This window comes from Rhinatrema bivittatum, chromosome 16 (genome assembly GCF_901001135.1).
Source record: "Rhinatrema bivittatum chromosome 16, aRhiBiv1.1, whole genome shotgun sequence".
NCBI classification, from domain to species: Eukaryota; Metazoa; Chordata; class Amphibia; order Gymnophiona; family Rhinatrematidae; genus Rhinatrema; species Rhinatrema bivittatum.
Window position 1 is genome coordinate 18242477 of NC_042630.1, and position 18804 is coordinate 18261280.

At 53.4% G+C, this 18804-nt stretch overlaps 1 protein-coding gene across 1 annotated transcript; it reads left to right on the forward strand.

Moving 5' to 3' along the window:
- The first annotated feature begins 5856 nt into the window (after positions 1–5856).
- Positions 5857–18023, forward strand: SHBG (sex hormone binding globulin). The gene is made up of 8 exons (XM_029581671.1): positions 5857–6234; positions 11495–11610; positions 12858–13047; positions 13898–14059; positions 14372–14540; positions 14791–14936; positions 16227–16449; positions 17728–18023. The coding sequence occupies exons 1-8, from the start codon at positions 6136–6138 to the stop codon at positions 17883–17885; spliced, it is 1263 nt and encodes a 420-aa protein (XP_029437531.1). The 5' UTR covers positions 5857–6135; the 3' UTR covers positions 17886–18023.
- Positions 18024–18804: the final 781 nt, after the last annotated feature.

An 18804-nucleotide genomic window follows, 5' to 3' on the forward strand; every position in this document is an offset into this window, starting at 1 on the left:
GCTAAGACTTATGCACCCGACAGGGATTGATAGATTATTTTATTCTTGTTGATCCTCTCCTCATTTGCCAGGGGGATGCCTTCCTCTTTGGAGGAGACTTTTAATATGACCTTTAAACCAGGCTGGAACAGGTCTGTTCTCAGAGTGGATGGTCTGACACGAAATGGTGGAGGGGTTGGGGTGGGGAAGAGGGGGGATGGGGAATGAAGCAAATACACTGCACAGAAAATGACTGAACGGGGTGGGTGGTTTCATCCACACGCAGCCTTTTCCAGGTGAGATTATCTGTGCTGACAGAAGTGTCCACTTCAGCCCTAAGAAAACATTCCCTGCTAGGACCATGCTCCTGGACGCTTGGACCCGAAGCGAACAGAGCAAGCAGCCAGGAACAAAGGATGGGTCACTGAATGAAACTCTTCTAAAAGAGGAGAGGCAGAACATCAATACTCGGCCTAGTGCACGGCTCGACGTGCGTTTTTGGAGGCGCTAGAATAACTCCCAATGCAATAATGGGATTAGTGTGGCCAAGCCAGCGTGTAGCCAATAGCGCTCATCACATGTAAATGCCATGTTAATGAAGCTATTAGCTAGAACCCCCTATGCAAAAACTCAAAGTGCGCCCCCGTGCCCACGTTTTAAAAGGCAAAAATTAACGCCGGCCCAGGAGCTGGCGTTAAGTTTAGAAGCGCTCTAAGCCTCAACAAAACAGCCCAAAAAACTGCTTTTCTGTTGTTCCTTCAACTTAATATCATCGTGATGCTAAGGAGGAACTACAGAAATTAGCATTGTGGAAAAAAAAAAGTCTTGACGGCGGTCAGGTTAGGAAAATGGAGGCTCGATTTACCAGCGTAAATTGTCTGTTTCGCTAACCCACGCGCAGCCACGTCTCCTGGGCGCCCAATGCTTAGGACGCGCTGAGGACGCACAATTTATCCCTAGCCCATCCTTTTTAGTGAGGCAGCTCATTACCATATCGCATCGGGCGCCCAGCAGAGGCGCATCCCTTCCTAACATTACGAAAGATCTTACTTGGTCAGGTTTCTGGTTTAATCCCAAAAAAGCTTAGGGCCCTACAGGTTAACTTAGACCCACAATACCTGAATCTAATAGCAAAGTAACTTCCTATTTAAATGGGCTAAAATGTTTCTTATATACTTGGAAATATATCAACAAACTCAAGAAGAGACCTGTCTGAAGCTAACTACTCCGCTTTAATAAGAGCACTGGGTTGTGACTTAGGTGACGGGCCTAAAATATAATATTTTGTAGGTCGCCAAAATGAACGTTCTCCCATGGATATCTTTCTTGTTTCAATCTCCTTCCATCTGAAGTCCTGAAAAAAAATATTAATAAAGCTTCAAAGAAAATGTTTTACAGGAAGCAGAAATCTCCAAGCAGAGCATGTGGAAAACCCAAGAAATGCCATACCGGGCCAGGCCAACGGTCCATTGAGCCCAGCGTCATGTCTCCAATGGTGGCTGATCCAGGTCGCTTGGAAAGTCCCCGAGAAGATCCTTTCTTATCCAGATAAAAAGAAAGCGTACGGGATGATGGCAGTGAGTGGGGGGGAATTTCCCATGGATTCCTAAGCCTTGAAGGGAAATCTTGGGAAGCTCATAGCCCAACGTTGAGTGTACACTCAATGTAGGGGACTCCCCCGCAAGACGAATATGTAGAAACGCATCATTGACCCACGGGTCTGCCAGGACTCCCAGCTTTATTAGAAGGAGAGCGATTTGCTTCACCGTTGCCACGTTGTGGAAGGACGCTCCGGTGATTGAGCTAATATTAAACATTTATCCTTCCTGTTAAGGGGCAAGCTGGAGAGGGAGTGAGCTTGGCCAAATGTGAGTGCTTTCGTAGAGTCATGTTTTTTTTAGGAACCATACTGCCTTTTCCCCTTGTGTACAGATGTCCTGTTCAGTTTCTCGGGCTGTGTTAAATTTCGCCATATGAAGACGGAGCACTGTTTGCCATCGCGTATGCCATGATGTGTGAAGTTTTGGATTTCTGTCTGCTCAAATGAATCACAAGGGGGGAGGCGAAAGTCATGCCTAGGCAAGGATTTTGAAGCCCCTCAGCCTCTTTAAAATGTTCTGCTCATTATCAGATCCTGGTCATGGTCCACAGGGTGGGTGCCAGGGTCGTGTCCCCCTCCCCCCCCCCCCCCCCCCCGAGTTTGGCCCAATGAATGAATTTTCCTGGCAGTTATCCTGTCCTCCACCCCCGGACAGACGGATGGCTTGAATCACTGCTATTGCACTTTGAGCCCTGGTGGAAAAGTGCTAGAAAGTTTACAAAACTAAAGATTAGATTAAAGCAGCACTGTTGGGCTCGCCTACAAAGATGGAAGATGCCTACACTCATTGGTTTACTGCGAAAGGTATTATTTTAAAACTGTTCCACCTTCCAAAGGCAGAGCTTCTGACCCACAAGTTATGGCGGATCAGCCTGGGAGAAGGAACCAGGTGGTACCCACACCGAGGCTCAGTGGAAGGATATGGAGAGAACCGGGAGTAAATCCTGAATGGTCCTGCAGCATGCCAGCAAACAGCATCCTTTAGCAGCAGTACCTGACTCCAGTAAAAGCTCCAGAAATGACATTTCCCCCCTCAGTTTGGAAAGAATGCCGGAGGACCCCCCCCCCCCCCCCCCCCCCCCCCCCCGTGCCACCTTTGGTGGACACCTCCAAGAATCACCGCCATCTGGAGATGTCTACGAGCTACCGTCGGTATGGATTTATCCAGCGATCCAGGGGGGTGTCTGCTGGGTCTCCCCTCACCCCACACTCAATTCAAGAGCTCTGCCCAGGACGGGGGAGAGGATGCAAGAGGTGGAAGAGTTTCTCTCCTTCCCCCGCCCACCAGTGTCTCAGTCTCCCTCCCTCCCTTCTCCCCATTTAATGCTGGATCTGGGGCTCCCCTTTTCCTCACACTTTTGCCTGTCCCGTTTCCCTGCCGAGTCCCTCACTAGGCTTCTCTGTTTCCCAGGAGTCCAAGTCCCTGCCGGCTGTACATTTCTCCTTCACAGCTGGTTAGTTGCTTTTTGGAAATGGGATTAGTACTTATCCCGCACTTTAGAGCACACCGCCAGGGCTGGTGCAAGGTGCTCGTATGTAGTCTGGAAGAGCAAGCCCACCCTCCAATGCCTTGCCCCACTCTTCTGCAAATGCAGATTCTGGGAACTTTTGAGTTGTGGTCGCCTGAGATGCATGTGGATCAGGGGAGAAGTTCATAAATCAACTTTCTTTCTTCCTCTCCCCCCCTCCTCCCCTTGCCCTCCCCCTTCTCCGGTCCCAGGACCCCCAGCATTCTCCATATCCTGAGGCCTAGGCACCCAGGACTTGCGCAGTGAATCTCACTCAGGAGAGCACAGCTGCTTCTGCCTCCTGCTCCAGCTCCTCACTCCCCCTCCCAGGCAGCCTGCAGGGAGTGAGGCAAAAATGGGATCGGACAGATCAGAGCTGTACAATTTCCTACTCCAGCTCCTCCCTTCCTGCCTTGCAAGGAACAGGAGGGGAGGGGATGAGTTAGGATGAGCAGAGCAGAGCAAAGAGGAGCTACTGAGCTCCTTAGTCCATCCTCCGCCCCTCCTCCCTCTCCCAGGCAGCCTGCAGACATTGACCTACCCTACCCGCTGAGACTGCTGCCGTTCATGCAAATAGCCCCCTGGGCTCTTCCCAAGCTAAGCTTGTTAATTATTAGGCCACATCCCTTTCTTTAGAAAACACCAGAGAAATAAGGCTGGCGTTTGTTATTTGGTTATATGGCATTCCTCATCCTAAGCAACCCACATGCACAAAATCAATGAAATAAAACCCCAGCCGAGCGTTGTTTCATTTCGTTTCAGGTGTTTAGTGCGCACTAAATCAACCGAAACCTGTTTGTTTCATGCACACCCTAATGAATGGCTTTTTTTTTTCTTCTTTCCATACCTGCCTGCTCGGTGGCCCGTGGCGGCTCGCTGGAACGCTCTCCTCCCGCCACGCTCAGAAGATTGGCCGACTGGAGTTTGGGAGGATCCCAGTAAACGGAGGCAGAGCAGAGCTTCCCATCCTTAATCTGATCTGGGATCCCTTTTGTGCGATGCCCGCAGAGAGCTCGCCCCCTCCCCCCCTCTCCATTCTTTCTCTCTGCGTGTCTTTATCTTTTAATTGTGTGTGGTGCGTTTTATCAGGATCTATTCTTTCACCAAGGCGCCATAGATTGATGCTTGTGATGTACTTAATATTGATGTTTCGATTTGGGAGCTCGGTTTGTTTTTAATGAACACACGGCGATTAGGTTAGGTGAACCTATCTAACTCTGAAATCAAGAAGCAGGCTTCGTGTTATTTTATTCTGTGCGAATGACCTCACAAAAAAAAAGATTACATTGGTGGGGGGGGGGGAGGATGTTTTGGCCACAGACAGACTGAGATGTGCAAATTCTGCCGCCTCCCCTCGCCATGTCGCTAATTGACCCTTCACCTCTGCTGCGCGGACGACCTTGAAGCGCTGCAGGGATTATGCAAACAGAGGCCTCACCAAGCCTGCAGACTTCGCTGGGCAAATAAATCGGGCGCCTGGAAAAGCTGCCAACAAGACGTGGAGGAAGAGTCCGCTGGGCCCATTCCGCGGCACGGACGAGGCAAGGCCTGAGCTGATCGGCGCCCGTGAGAGGGCAAGCCACAGTTCCAGGGGTGGGCAAGCCTGTTCCCGGAGCGCCACAGGCCGGTCGGGTTTTTCCAGGATCTCCAGGAGGCGTTTGCCTGCCAGGGAAGCGGGGCAGGCACAGAGACGGAGATCCTGAAAACCTGGCTGTGGCCCCTCCCGGATCCCAGCTGCCTATCCCTGCGTGATTCTGTTCTTCGCCGCAGAAAACCGGTCTTGCCAAAGTCTCCAGCGACCTCTTCGGGGCCAGGACCAAGAGCCCTTCGCTCAGTCCTCATCCTCCTTGACCTAGCTGCTGCTTTTGGCAGCGTTGAGCACCGTTTGGCCCTTGACATACTGGACTTCCCTCTTCTCAAGTCACCTCATTGACTCCCCGTCCGCTTCTGCATACAGTTCAAGCTTCTCTTCCTCGCCTATAAATGCATTCGCTCTGCGGCTCCTCACTACCTTCGCTTCTCTTCTCTCGCCCTACACCCTAGAGCCCTTCTCCTCCTCCGCTAACTCCCAACTCTCTACTTTCTATGTTGCTGTGCCATATGCCTATTCAAATCCAATTTAGAAAACCCCTTTTACAGGCCGTTTTTATATCCTGAATACTTCTCTACAATAAATACACTTCTCATTAACTCTTATTTATTTATCTACAGCAGTTTGCAACCCGCCCAATTACCAGACCTCTGTTCATGGCGGTTTACATCATCGCATACACAATAAAACAATTAAAACATCTTGTTTGTCATGTATGTTTATGTTGACTAGACTGAAAGCTCCATGGAGCAGGGACTGTCTCATATGTAGCGCTACAGAGTAGTGGCAGAAATGTGCTGATTGGTGCCTGTGATGGAGAAATCCACTATTCTATTCTACTGCACAGATGCCATGGGAAACGTGTTGACAAAACGCCGAGCACAGAGCCTTGCCTGTAACAGGTAAGCATCGAGCTGCCTTGTTGGATGGATATGTGGGGAGCCCTCAGATTAAGTGTCATCTTTCCTGCTGACCTTCCAAGCTATAAAGTTTTGCCTCCTCGCCCACCACTCCATCTTCCTAAAGGCAAATTATACCCAGTGGACTCTCCCTTGCCCTGGATAGAGAGCTCAGAGTCCATCCCCTACCTCACGCTACCCTCTCCCCCGCCAGACAACCGCTGTCACTTATCCAATGTCAACAGATGAGCGCCCCAGAATAACACTGCCCAATATTTATCCAGCTCAGAGGCCAGGAGACCAGCGCCACTGAAAGACAAGGTCCTCGCTGCTCTGGGGCTGGAGGCAGGAGGGAGGGGGAGGCCTCTTCCTCCCCGCCTCGGTGGGGTCATTTGTTAGCCCCCTTCGCCATCACCCCATCGGAGGTCTTCAGTTCCAACCGGAGAGCCGTCGAGAAACCCGGAGGCTCCTCTCTCTACCGCTCTCGGTCCTCGGCCCCCCCCCCCCCCCCCAGCTGCCCGAAGGGATCTCTCTCCGCGCCAAGGGATTTCAGGAGCCATGGGGCACCTGCTTGGATTTCTGTGGCTGGCGCCACTTCTCAGCCTAAGCAGCGGAGATTTGGAAACGCGCAGTGACGGACCCGTCTATTCCGAGACGGTGAGTTCAAGAAGGTGGGGGGGGGGGGGGGGAGGGGGGCAGGAGGCAGGTGGAGGGTACCCCCCCGGGGGGATGGGGGTAGGAGCCCAGCTTACTGCTTGCAGTGGTAGACCAGCAAAGTCGGCTCTGGAGGATACGTCTCCTGGGGAGTGACTCCGAGAAGCCCTTAGCCAGCACAAAATCAGGGCAGTGCCGTACCCGTGCAAGGGGTTCCCACCGTTTCTCTCATTGTGACCCCAAGTACGTCAGAAGGGTGCTGTGGTCCTGATCGTCACGGGAGCCCCCTGACCGTTCCCTCGCCCATGCAGGCATCGGTCACACCGATACGTGCAAAGCACAAGTTACAGCTTTCTGGATGGCACGGGACTCCCAGATGTAAAAGCAACATAGGATGTGTGCAAGCTCCGGAGCACGCAGCAGGTAGGGGAGAGGAACGTGAGTGCAGCGGAGAGGGACATCCCCCCCCCCCCCCCCCCCCGACCGGGTACATGAAATGATGGAATAAGACATCCCTGAGGTGAAGTGCTCGCCTTTTCCAAATGTACTTGGGTGGGTTCTTACGCTGGTCATGCGGATGAGGAAACGGACCTTTGGGTGACAGGGAAGAAAGCCCCGGCATGAGGATCTGGTTCTGTCCGTAACACAGGCTGGCCGAATAATACACCCTGATGCATCTAAATCCCAAACAAACGGTGCCTTTATCTTCCGGAAGATCCAGCCAGCCATTAACTACCTTTTAATTTATAGAAACACGACGGCGGAAAAGGACCTTATGGGACCCCTCCAGTCTGCCAATCCGCCCGAATAATGCAGCTTTATAATTCCCATCACGTCCTTAGAGATCCCCTGCTCTCTGGAATTCAGATACTGGGGTTTGTCTCCCCCACCTCCACGGGGAGGCCGGTCCAGGCGTCCACCACCCTGCTCTGTAAAGAAATATTCCCTCGGATTACCGAGTCTGACCCCCTTTCACCCGCCTCGTTCCAGAGCAGGGGGAAGGCATTATTGGACAAAGTCGGAGAAACCCTGGGCTTTCCGTGGCAGACTCGCCTCGTCAGTGCAAGGACGTGCAGCCCAGACAGCACCTTTCCTCTCTCACAGCCCCATGAAAATACCAGATAGACCTTATTAACTCCCTTATCCTCTGCTCCCCACTCCTCTTGGCCCTCCCAGTGCGGGTTTCCCTCTGGGCGCTCTTCCATGAGGACTCGCCCCGCTCTCTCAGCCTCCTGATTAGCTCCCCCGGAGGAGGAAAGCCATCAGTCTCTCTCTGTGTCACCCTCCAGTAAGCTCCCTCTCAAGCCTCCTTTCACCACGCCTGTCCTGACCCTTTTAAGAGGGGGGGGGGGAATGCTGCTTCACTCTTCTTGGCCTTGAGCCTCTCCCCTTGAGGGGGAGAGGCCCTGCAGGGTCCCACTCCTCTTGGAAGGGCCCCCCCCCCCCCGAGCCTCCCAGCCCATAGGCCGGGTACCCCAGTCGATGACAGGTCTGGAGGTCCCTACACCCCACCCTACTCTGGGAAGGGCAAAAACCCCCCCGACCCTTTTATACCTCCCGCTTCAACCTGGGCCACCAATCAGGAAGCAGAGGGACCTTTCCCATTGACACATTATCACAATCCAATAAATGCTCACGCACCCAAAATGCCATCCAGTGGTCAACTGGTGTCACTGCATGCAGAAACGTTTAAACATTTCCCAAAACTAGGAGGCCTCCCCCTACCCCACAGCCTTCCGTACGCCTACGGGCTCACCAAAGTGCAGACATCACTGGGGGTCTCCTTACCTTAGCATCACTCTGAGAGGGGTTTCCTCGGTCGGTTCTAATGTCACACACAGGCTTTTTTCAGTATTGGGGTCTCCATGGTGTGCTGTGGATAATAGCTGTGCTGTTCTTTGGCTCACCCTGCCATTTCTCCACCTCAGCTGAATAATTACTCATAGGCTCATATCCAAATGCTGGGTTCAGCTTCAGTATGTCCACAGTGCTGACTGTATATTACTCAAAGCCTGGGCCTGCATCCCACGGCGCTGACTGAATAGTACACGGAGCCTGGGCCTGCATCCCATGGCGCTGACTGAATATTACACAGAGCTTGGGCCTGCATCCCACGGCGCTGACTGAATATTACACGGAGCCTGGGCCTGCATCCCACGGCGCTGACTGAATATTACACAGAGCTTGGACCTGCATCCCATGGTGCTAACTGTATATATACAGAGCCTGGGCCTGCATCCCATGGTGCTAACTGTATATATACAGAGCCTGGGCCTGCATCCCACGGCGCTGACTGAATATTACACAGAGCTTGGACCTGCATCCCATGGCATTGACTGAATAGTACATGGAGCCCGGGCCTGCATCCACGGCACTGATTGTGTATTACACAGAGCCTTACCTCTTCTCTACTACTTCTACTGTCTAGAAATATTCCCCTAGATTACTCCTGAGTCTACCCCCGTTCACCCTCATCCCATGGCTCCCTTCCTGTGCAATTGTTACTAGGAGGTATTTAAAATGTCTCTATCCTATCACCTCTTTCCTGCCTTTCCTGCAGGGTATACATGTTTAGATCTTTAAGTCTGTCCCCATATGCTTTATGATGAAGACAAATGATCCTTTTAGCAGTTGCCCTCTGGACTGACTCCATCCCGTTTATATCCACCAGAGACTTACATGGGGTAATATCAACTCCTTCCTGCTGATCATTCCTCTCCCTACGCATTCAAACATCTTCTGGCTTTTGTTCTTGCCTTATCCACTTGTTTGGTCATCTTGGGATCGTCCGATACGATCACCCCAAGATCCTGCTCTTGTGCACAGAAAATCTTCACACCCAATCCCATACTTCTCCCATGGGCGTTTGCAAACCAGATGCACGGCCCTGCATTTTTTTAGCATTAAATCTTAGCTGCCAGCCTCTAGGCTATTCCTCAAGCTTCTTTAAATGCACCTCGTGTTTTCCACACCTTCCAGCGTGTCTAACCTGTTGCAGTTTTTGGTATCGCCTGCAAAAAGGCAAACCTTTCCTAATGGCCCTTGTGCGATATCGCTAATGAAAATGTTGAACAGAACCAGAGTGCGGACGATCACTGTGGCACACCACTGGTAACCCCCTCTCCTTGGAGTGAACTCCGTTTACCACTTCCCTTTTGTTGCCTCCCACTCAACCAGTTTCTTATCCGGTCAGTCATTTTAGGGCCCGAACCGAGAGTACTCAATGTATTTATAAGTCTCCTCTGTGGACCCGTGTCACTGAAATCCAAGTGCACTACGTCTAGTGCTCTCCCCCTGATCCAACCCTTTGGTCATCCAATTCCAGAAATTGATCAGCTTCTCTGACAAGGCCTAACTCTGATCAAACCATGCCGCCTCGGATCCTGATATCCACTGGATTCCAGAAACTGCACTGTCCCTCTGTTCTAGCAGTGATGTTCCTTTCCTCGCCACAGAGGTCAGACTGACCGGTCCGTGGTTCCCAGCCTCCTCCTTACTTCCACTTTTATGAACAGGACCCACTCCTGGCCCTTTCCAGTCCTCCGGAACTACTCCCGACGCTAAAGAAGCTCAGATCAGCCAGAGGGCCTAGCAGGACTTGTCTAAGTTCCCTTCACACCCTCAAGTGGAGGAGTAGCCTGGTAGCTAGAGCAGCGGGCCACAAGCCAGCCTTCAAATCCCACCGCTGCGCCTTTTCACCTTGGGCAAGTCACTTTTGCCTCAGGAAAAAACCTTAAATTATAAACTCTCTGGGGATGGGGGCAGTCCCTCCAGTACCGGAATGCAATGTGCCGAAAGCAGATCCTAAAAAAACATTCCCTCCAGCCCCACCGCTTTACATTCTTTCAGTGTGGCCAGCTCCTCGCACACACGGTCTTCGGGGAAATTGTGGCGCCTCTGTTTTCTGTGGTCCTGCCTGAAGCCCTGCCTCGGCGACCACCGAAGAGAAAGATTTCCTAAGCAATTCCGCTTGCTCCTCGTGGGCCTCTGCATATCCTCGCTAGCCCTTTTTTTTTTTTTTTGCACTTCCTCTTATCACTGACATAGCTAAAATATTTAAAAAAAAAAAGTCTTGTACCTTCGTTTTACAATTTTACCCCATTTGTTTCTTCCCCTTGCATCTTCGCTCTCCTGACTACTTTCTCAGCCTTTCCAGTTATTATTGCTGCTTGTCTTCCTCTTTCTGCAATCTCATGCAGTTTATAAACGCTAACCTTTTCATCCACGCCTTTAGAAAACCAGGGTGGCCTCTTTTTTTCCTCTTATCTTGTATTTACTTTTCTAACAAAAAGGTTTTTAGGCCTCCTCCTCCTCTTATTCTGGACACTGCTACTTTCCCATGCCACTGAAATCCTGGGCCCTTCTGCCAGTGCTGTAACGCCGGATCCCAGTTGAGCCCCTCCACCATGACATCGGGAACTCTCTCCCCCACTGGTAAGCGCCAGGTCCGGCATCGCCCCCCTCGTGTGCCGGTACGGTCACCGGTCGCCGGGAAATATTCTTCCTGCAGGCACTTCGGGATCCCCTGCTTCAGGAAGAGACTGCAGCCGGGATGCCGAGACCATGCCGGCCTTGAAATCAGCCAGCAAGAGCATCTCCCCTTTCCCTAGCGATTTCGTGGATGTCCCTCCATTACATCCCTATCCCCTCTCTCTCTGCCTGCGACGGAGGTCGGTATATTGCACCGGCATCAGTGGGTGAGTTCCAGTCTCTCTTTCCAGATTAACAATCCACAGCGTCTCCCTCTCACCTCAGGCTTTCATGCTACTTTTTTTTTAAATTTTTTTATCTGTAGCGCCAGCCACTCCTCCTCCCTTTCCTCCTACCTGGTTCTCCCCGGTATAACTACATCCCATTCACGGTCCTTTGCGTGCCACGTTCCCCCCCCCCGTGAGAGCCACCGCATCCAAGTCAGCCCCTTCCATGGCCACCTCCAGATCCGGGCCTTTGTCTCTCGCGCTGTGTGCATCAGTGTTACCCAGGCTTCCTTCGTATTGCCCCCCCGTCATTTCTCTTGTAAGCGTTCAGAGATTTACTTGTACTTTTACTTACCTGAGGAGCACAGTCAGACGTTTTGTGTATACCCGAGTCTGGGCCCTCGTCTCACAGTGCTCCGTGCCCCCTGCCTCAGGCCCATAGTGCTAGCTGTCCATGTACACAGACCCCCGGGCCTCCACCCCATGCTGCTGACTGTAGGATGGGATGCAGAAGACCCAGATGTTGCAGATGCCAATAAACCCTCTCCCCTCTCGCCCCCGGACAGTGCAACCTCAGCCAGAGGATGTTTCCGGCCGACCCCAGCGCCCTGAACATTGGCCAGAAGTGGGGGACGGATGAGCCGACTGCCACAGTGGTGCTCGACCTGCAGCAGGTCACCAGGTAAAAACCCAGAAGGACGAATGGGTGGGGGGGTCCGTGGCTGAGAAAAGCAGGGCGAGGCCAGAGAGGTACTGGGAGTGCAACCGGGACTGGCTCAGCCCATCCAAGTCGACACGGACTCCTCTTGACATTAATCTATGTCGCCATCAAGGGGTAGGAACTGCCACAGCTGTGGGTCTCCCTGGGCTCGGGGGGGGTCCCAGCCGGAACCGGCCCCCAACAAGATCCAAAGGTCTCGGGGTCGGCTCATTGGTTCCGTGGCACCCGGGTTCCGAGTCCCACGGCCGGCTTTCGCTCCCCTGGGGATGCTGTGGAGGCCGCATTCAAAGCCCCGCCCCCTAGGGGAAGGGTGACTCAAGGGTGACCCCTAGTGGCTAGTGATAAAAAATGTAGAGGAAAGAACCCAACACCCCCCCCCCCCCCTGTGATTGTGAACAAAAGCTTATGGCTCTGCGGCGCACCCTCATCCTCCATCCCTCCCTCAGGCAGGCAGGAGGAGAGCAGCTCTTCTTAGCTGCGTCTGCCTCCTCCATCAGCCTCCATCTGAAGTCTGAATGTGCGGTGCTGGTGGTTCCCGCGAAGCCACAGGGCCCCGCATGGGTCACAGACGTATTCAGACTGAAGCCGGCAGAGGTCGAGGAGGAAAACGCCGCTCTCCTCCTGCTGGCGGGAGGGAGGGGAAGAAAATAGCGCCGATTAAACAACAACAACAACAAAGTTAACTACCCACTTTCTACGCCACAGCTCCCTGTGCGGCGCATGCGACATTCCCCTAAGTTACTGAGCTACGCTTCCTGAGGATGTCCTAGGGCGGGGCTTTCCACACCTGTCCAGGTGAACCTGCAGTCTTCAGAATACTCGCAATAGATAATGCATGAGATGGACCAGCACAGGCATTGGAGATCCAGCACAGGCAAATCGATTTCAGGCACATTCATTGTGGACATCCTGCTGGCTGTGGGGGGGTCACTGGGCAGGTTTGGGAAGCCCTCTCCTTGGCAACTGAGCCCAGCCGTGGATCTGAGCCCATTCTGGGACCACTATCCGATCATACTAAGCAAAAGAAGTTGCGATTTCCCTCCTTCCGGATGGGGAGGGGGGCGTGCTTTCCTGTTGCCCCCGCCCTTCCCATTCCCCCCTTTATCCACTGCTGATTGATACTGGGGGGAGTGGGACAGAAGGGAGCCATAAAATGCCTCTGACTTTATGTACCCTGCTCCCTCTCCCTCACCTCGTTCCTTGCGCAGTTCTTCCTCCCGTTTTGACATCCGGACCTTCGATCCAGAGGGTGTGATCTTCTACGGGGACACCAAGGATGGCATGGACTGGTTCCTGCTGGGGATGAGGAAGGGAAGGCTGGAGATCCAGGTGCGGAACCATATCTCCAAGATCACTGTTTCTGGAGGGGATGCACTGAACGATGGACAGTGGCACCAGGTAAGATGAAAGGGTACAGATGTTTTTGACATCAGTCTGGTGATCCCCAGATGTTTAGTGCCGTGTTCAGCCAAATGGAAGAGACCTGGGTTCCACTCCCTGCTCACGCTCCTGCTACCAGGATCCCTGATGAGTATCAGATGAGAAAGAGTAAAGAACTAGTCCTGGCAGGAGGAGCATCCCTGAAGACAGCTGGATGAAAGGAAGTGAGAATTGAGGCCTCATAGGAGGAGGATCCCTGATGAGAGCCAGATGGGAAGGAGGAAGAACTCAGGACTTGCAGTGACGCAGCTCCTTAATGAGAGCATGATGGAAAGGAGGGAGTCTTCGCAGGGGTAGATCCCTGATGAAAGCTGGACGGGAGGGAATCAGGAGTAATGCCTGTCGGGGATGGATTCCTGATGAGAGCTAGATGAGAAAGAGTCGAGAATGTGGTCTTGCAAATGGTAGGGTTCCCTGATAAGAAGGAGTCAGGAGAGAGGCCTTGCAGGGACTGGATCCTTGATGAGACCCATATGGGAAGGTGTCAGGAGAGAGACCTAATGAGGTAAGATGACTAATGAGAGCTGGATGGCAGAGGGTCAGGAATGAGGCTTAGTAGGGGGCAGGGTTCCCTGATGAGAGCTGGATGAGAGAGGGTCAGGAACGAGGCCTAGCAGGGGGCAGGGTTTCATGATGAGAGCTGGAAGGGAGGGCGTAAGGAGAGAGACCTCAAGGGGTAGGATGCCCGATGAGAGCCGGATGGGAGAGGGTTGGGAACGAGGCCTAGCAGGGGGCAGGGGCCCCTGATGAGAAGGTGTCAGGAGAGAGGAGCTCCTGCCCTGAATCCGAGACCCCATTGCCTTCCCAGGTGACAGTGACCAACGAGGGAGACACCGTGCTGCTGGAAGTGGACGGGGAGCTACGACTTCGCATCGGACAGGTCACCGAACCCATCAACAGCGGACAAGTCCTGGAGATGAGGATTGCTGTTGGCGGCATCCTGACCAATCACAGCAATTTGCTTATCCCAGTAAGACTCCCAGGGGAGCTCGATAAAGGGGTGACAGCCTTCTAAAGGGGGGGGGGGGGGTCTGGGGCATTGGGAGGGTGACCGTCTTATAAGAATGGGGGTGACTGAGAGATGAGGTGGAGGTTACAGGTACTGTGAGTTGAGGGGCACTGGGAAGGGGGGTGGCTGCTTTATGATGACCTGGATCATTGAGAGAGGAAGGGCATGAATGAGGGGGTGACTGAGAGATGAGGGGGGTGTGGGAGGGGTGACCACCTTCTGATGAGGTGTGGGGTTTCCGGCCTCTCGTGAGTCGCCTCCTGACCCTTGCAGATGAACTTGGCTCTGGACGCCTGCCTGCGGAGGTGGAAATGGCTGAATCAGACCAGCAGCTGGCACAGCGGGCCCCCAGTCGAGGGTCACGGCGCGAAGCCCTGCTTCTCCTCCATCCAGAGAGGAAGCTTCTTCTCTGGGGCAGGAATGGCGATCTTCCACACCTCAGGTAACCCAATAGCCGACTGATGGGGGAGAAGGACCTCTGGGCTACCCTTGGTTATTTTGCTGTTCAACCTCTGGAACCAGCTGGTCTCCTAGTGGTGTCTGTACAAAGGAGATAGGACTACAAGTCCCAAGATGCTTTGCAGTGGGAAGGCTGATGTTGAGGGTCTCAGCTGTGATGCAATGGCATAATTCTGTTCCTTGTGCCTTTTCCCATCCCGGATTTTGCCACTCCTCCTCCCCTATCTGGGAAGGCTTTGGCACAGAGGGAGTCGTGCCGTGGGATGACTGGGAGCTGATGCTGGAGATGGTCATTCGTCCGGCAAAGAGAATGGGATTCCTGCTGGCCCTGTCAGCTGAGGACTACAGACCGCTGCTGACCCTGAGGATGAAGGGAAAGGTGTGTGAGTGTCTGCAGCAGCCAGGGCACTAGTGTCAAGGCTGACACCATCAACATCATCCCTGCCAGGATTTATACTCCCAGTGGTGCACTAGTGCCAGGAATCACACTCTCAGCCTCTGAGTATCAGGGTTTCCAGACATTCTCCAGTGCACTATTACCATGACTCACCCTCCCAGCCTCAGAGTGCTGCAGAATCCATGTACCTTAGTGCACTAGTACCAGGATTCACACTCCCAGCCTCTGAGCATCATGGGATCCACACACCTTAGCGCACTATTGCCAGGACTTTCAGTCTCTAAACACAGTAGGATCCACACCCCTCAGCATACTAGTGCCAGGACCAAACTCTCAGCCTCTGAGTCCGTGGACTAGTGCCAGGACTTGCACTCCCAGCCTCTGAGTACTGCACACTAGCACCAGGACTCACACGCCTGCCCTTGAGCACAATGGATCAAATAACCACAGAGCACTAGATCAAGGACACACTTGGCCGCTAAGCATAGTGAGATCCATGAAGCCCATCACACGAGTGCCAGGACACAGACTCCCAACTTTTTAAGCATCACCGGATCCACACAAACCCAAACACTCTAGTGCCAGAATTCACATGCCCAGCTCTTGGTGTTGAGGGATCTGCACCCCTCAACACACCAATGCCAGGATTCACACACCCAGCTGCCAAGTGCATCGGAATTCACACGTTCCCGTGCACTAAGGACAGGATTCACACGCCCAGCTGCCGAGTGCATCGGAATCCACACATTCCCGTGCACTAAGGACAGGATTCACACGCCCAGCTGCCGAGTGCATCGGAATCCACACATTCCCGTGCACTAGGGACAGGATTCACACGCCCAGCTGCCGAGTGCATCGGAATCCACACATTCCCGTGCACTAGGGACAGGATTCACACGCCCAGCTGCCGAGTGCATCGGAATCCACACATTCCCGTGCACTAGGGACAGGATTCACACGCCCAGCTGCCAAGTGCATCGGAATCCACACATTCCCGTGCACTAGGGACAGGATTCACAGGTTCCCGTGCACTAGGGACAGGATTCACACGCCCAGCTGCCGAGTGCATCGGAATCCACACGTTCCCATGCATAGGGTAAGGACTCACAGGTTCCCATGCATAGGGTCAGGATTCACACGCCCAGTCTCTGAGCACCCTACGCACTAATTCTAGGATTCATGTGTCCGGCCCTTTCCTCACACCAGCCCTACCTCTTAGATAAAGAAGAGATTTAGAAATGTTCATTAATGACTTTGCTATCTGTCTTGCAGGGGTTTTCCCTGGAGCTTGGTAATAATAACACATCTTTGGAGCTGTCTTTCCCTGACAAAATGTGCCCTGGTGTCCAACTCCTCCTCAACATCTCCCCTTCTCACCTCCTCTGGAAGTTAAATGATGAAAAGGCTGAGCTCCCCCTCCAGGAGGAGGATTATCGGGCACTCAGGGCTGCCTGGCATGAGAAGGGGAGTCGGCTTTTCCTTGGGGGGCTCCCAAGTAAGTCCTCTCCACCTTTCTATTTATTTGTAAACCTGGGAATCCCCACAAAACTGAATCCCAAAGCTCAGGCATGACGATTACCCCCTCCCTTCCAAAAACAAAATCCAGGCACCATGACCCCTCCCATACTCAGGCACCATGAACCCTCCCAAACTCAGGCATCCAGGCTCCATCACCCTTCCCAAATTCAAGCACCATGACCCCTCCCATACTCAGGCACCACGGCCCCTACAAGAACAACCAGCCACCATGACCCCTCCATGGACTTCCAGGCACCATGACCCCTCCAAGGACATCCAGGCACCAGCACTCCTCCCATACTCAGGCACCATGACCCCTCCGAGGACATCCAGGCACCATGACCCCTCCCATACTTAGGCACCATGAACCCTCCCAAACTCAGGCATCCAGGCTCCATCACCCTTCCCAAATTCAAGCACCATGACCCCTCCCATACTCAGGCACCATGGCCCCTACAAGAACAACCAGCCACCATGACCCCTCCATGGACTTCCAGGCACCATGACCCCTCCAAGGACATCCAGGCACCATGACCCCTCTGAGGACATCCAGGCACCATGACCCCTCCCATACTCAGGCACCATGGCCCCTACAAGAACAACCAACCGCCATGACCCTTCTATGGACTTCCAGGCACCATGACCCCTCCAAGGACATCCAGGCACCAGCACTCCTCCCATACTCAGGCACCATGACCCCTCCATGGACTTCCAGGCACCATGACCCCTCGGAGGACACCCAGGCACCATGACCCCTCCCATACTCAAGCACCATGACCCTTACATGGACTTCCAGGCACCATGACCCCTCCAAGGACATCCAGGCACCAGCACCCCTCCAATACTCAGGCACCATGGCCCCTACAAGAACAACCAACCACCATGACCCCTCCATGGACAACCAGCCACCATGACCCCTCCAAGGACATCCAGGCACCGTGACCCCTCCCATACTTAGGCACCATGGCCCCTCCATGGACATCTAGGCACCATGACCCCTCTCATACTCAGGTACCATGACCCCTCCATGGACTTCCAGGCACCATGACCCCTCCCATACTCAGGTACCATGAACCCTCCATGGACAACCAGCCACCATGACCCCTCCGAGGACATCCAGGCACCATGACCCCTCCCATACTCAGGCACCATGATGCCTCCACCCAAAACCCAGGCTCTTTGCCACTCCAAATTGAATGCTGTGGACCATCCTACTCCCCCCATCTTATGTTTTTTCTCTTTTTTTTGGATCTAGAGGAGCTGTTTCCTGCAGAGGGTGCTGTGTTCTTTGAGGGCTGTCTCTCCGACATCCGGCTGCAGGGCCACACAGTGGACTTGGACTCTGCCCTGTACAAGAGTGACACAATCTGGGCCCACAGCTGCCCTCAATCCTCCTCCTTCAACCAATCTTAGGAGGCAATGTGGGGTTATAGGGCAGGGAGTGTGTGTGTGTGTGTGTGTGTGTGTGTGTGTGTGTGTGTGTGTGTGTGTGTGTGTGAGACTGCAGTGACCCCCCCCTCCCCCCGAATAAATGCATCTCTGCCCCTGGAATTGTGTAATCCATTTTATGGTTGTGTACCTCTCCCCCCAGGCCCACGGCCAGCAGCGCTCTCACTGGTACCAGGAACCAGGGAAGGGGTGGGGGGGACACCATCTCCTCCCCTCCCTCCAATCCCACAGCAGCTCTTACTTACCCCCAAGCACCTGGTCCTATGCCCTTTCTCAAAACTCTCTCTTTTCCCCTCCCCTTCTTGCTCACAGGCGTTTTCACTCCCTCAGTCTCTTTCTCCTCTTTCTGTTTTCTATGGTCCCCCTGTCTCTCGCTCCTGAGGGAACCCCCCCCCACCCCTCCCTCTCACGCATCTCTCTCTTTTCCTCTCTCTCACTTATTTTCCAAAGCCCTTTCACCCTCATCCCCCAACCCTTTTTTTGCCTCTTCCTCTCTCTCCCTTGCTCTCCCCATCCCACTCTCCTCCCTGGCTCCCCAACCTTTCTTTCTTCCATCCCTCTCTCACTCACTTTTCCTATCCCTTTCTCTCTCATTCACTGGCTCCCATCCTTCTTGCTCTCTCGCACTCATTTTTCCCAGACCATTTGCTCTCCATCCCTCTGATGATCTCATGGCTCACAACAACCCCTGGTTTCGATCAGAAAAGCAAACAAGCCCTTAATTTGTTGCTGGCCTCATTGGCCAAGCCCTTCCAGAGATCACTGGGGAACCTTCCCAGGTGGGCATCAGACATTCATCTCCCCAAACACCTCTGTCTCGATCATCATTTCCTGCCAGGAACGGGGCATATTCCCTGAGGAAAAGTCCACATAGAAGCTCTGG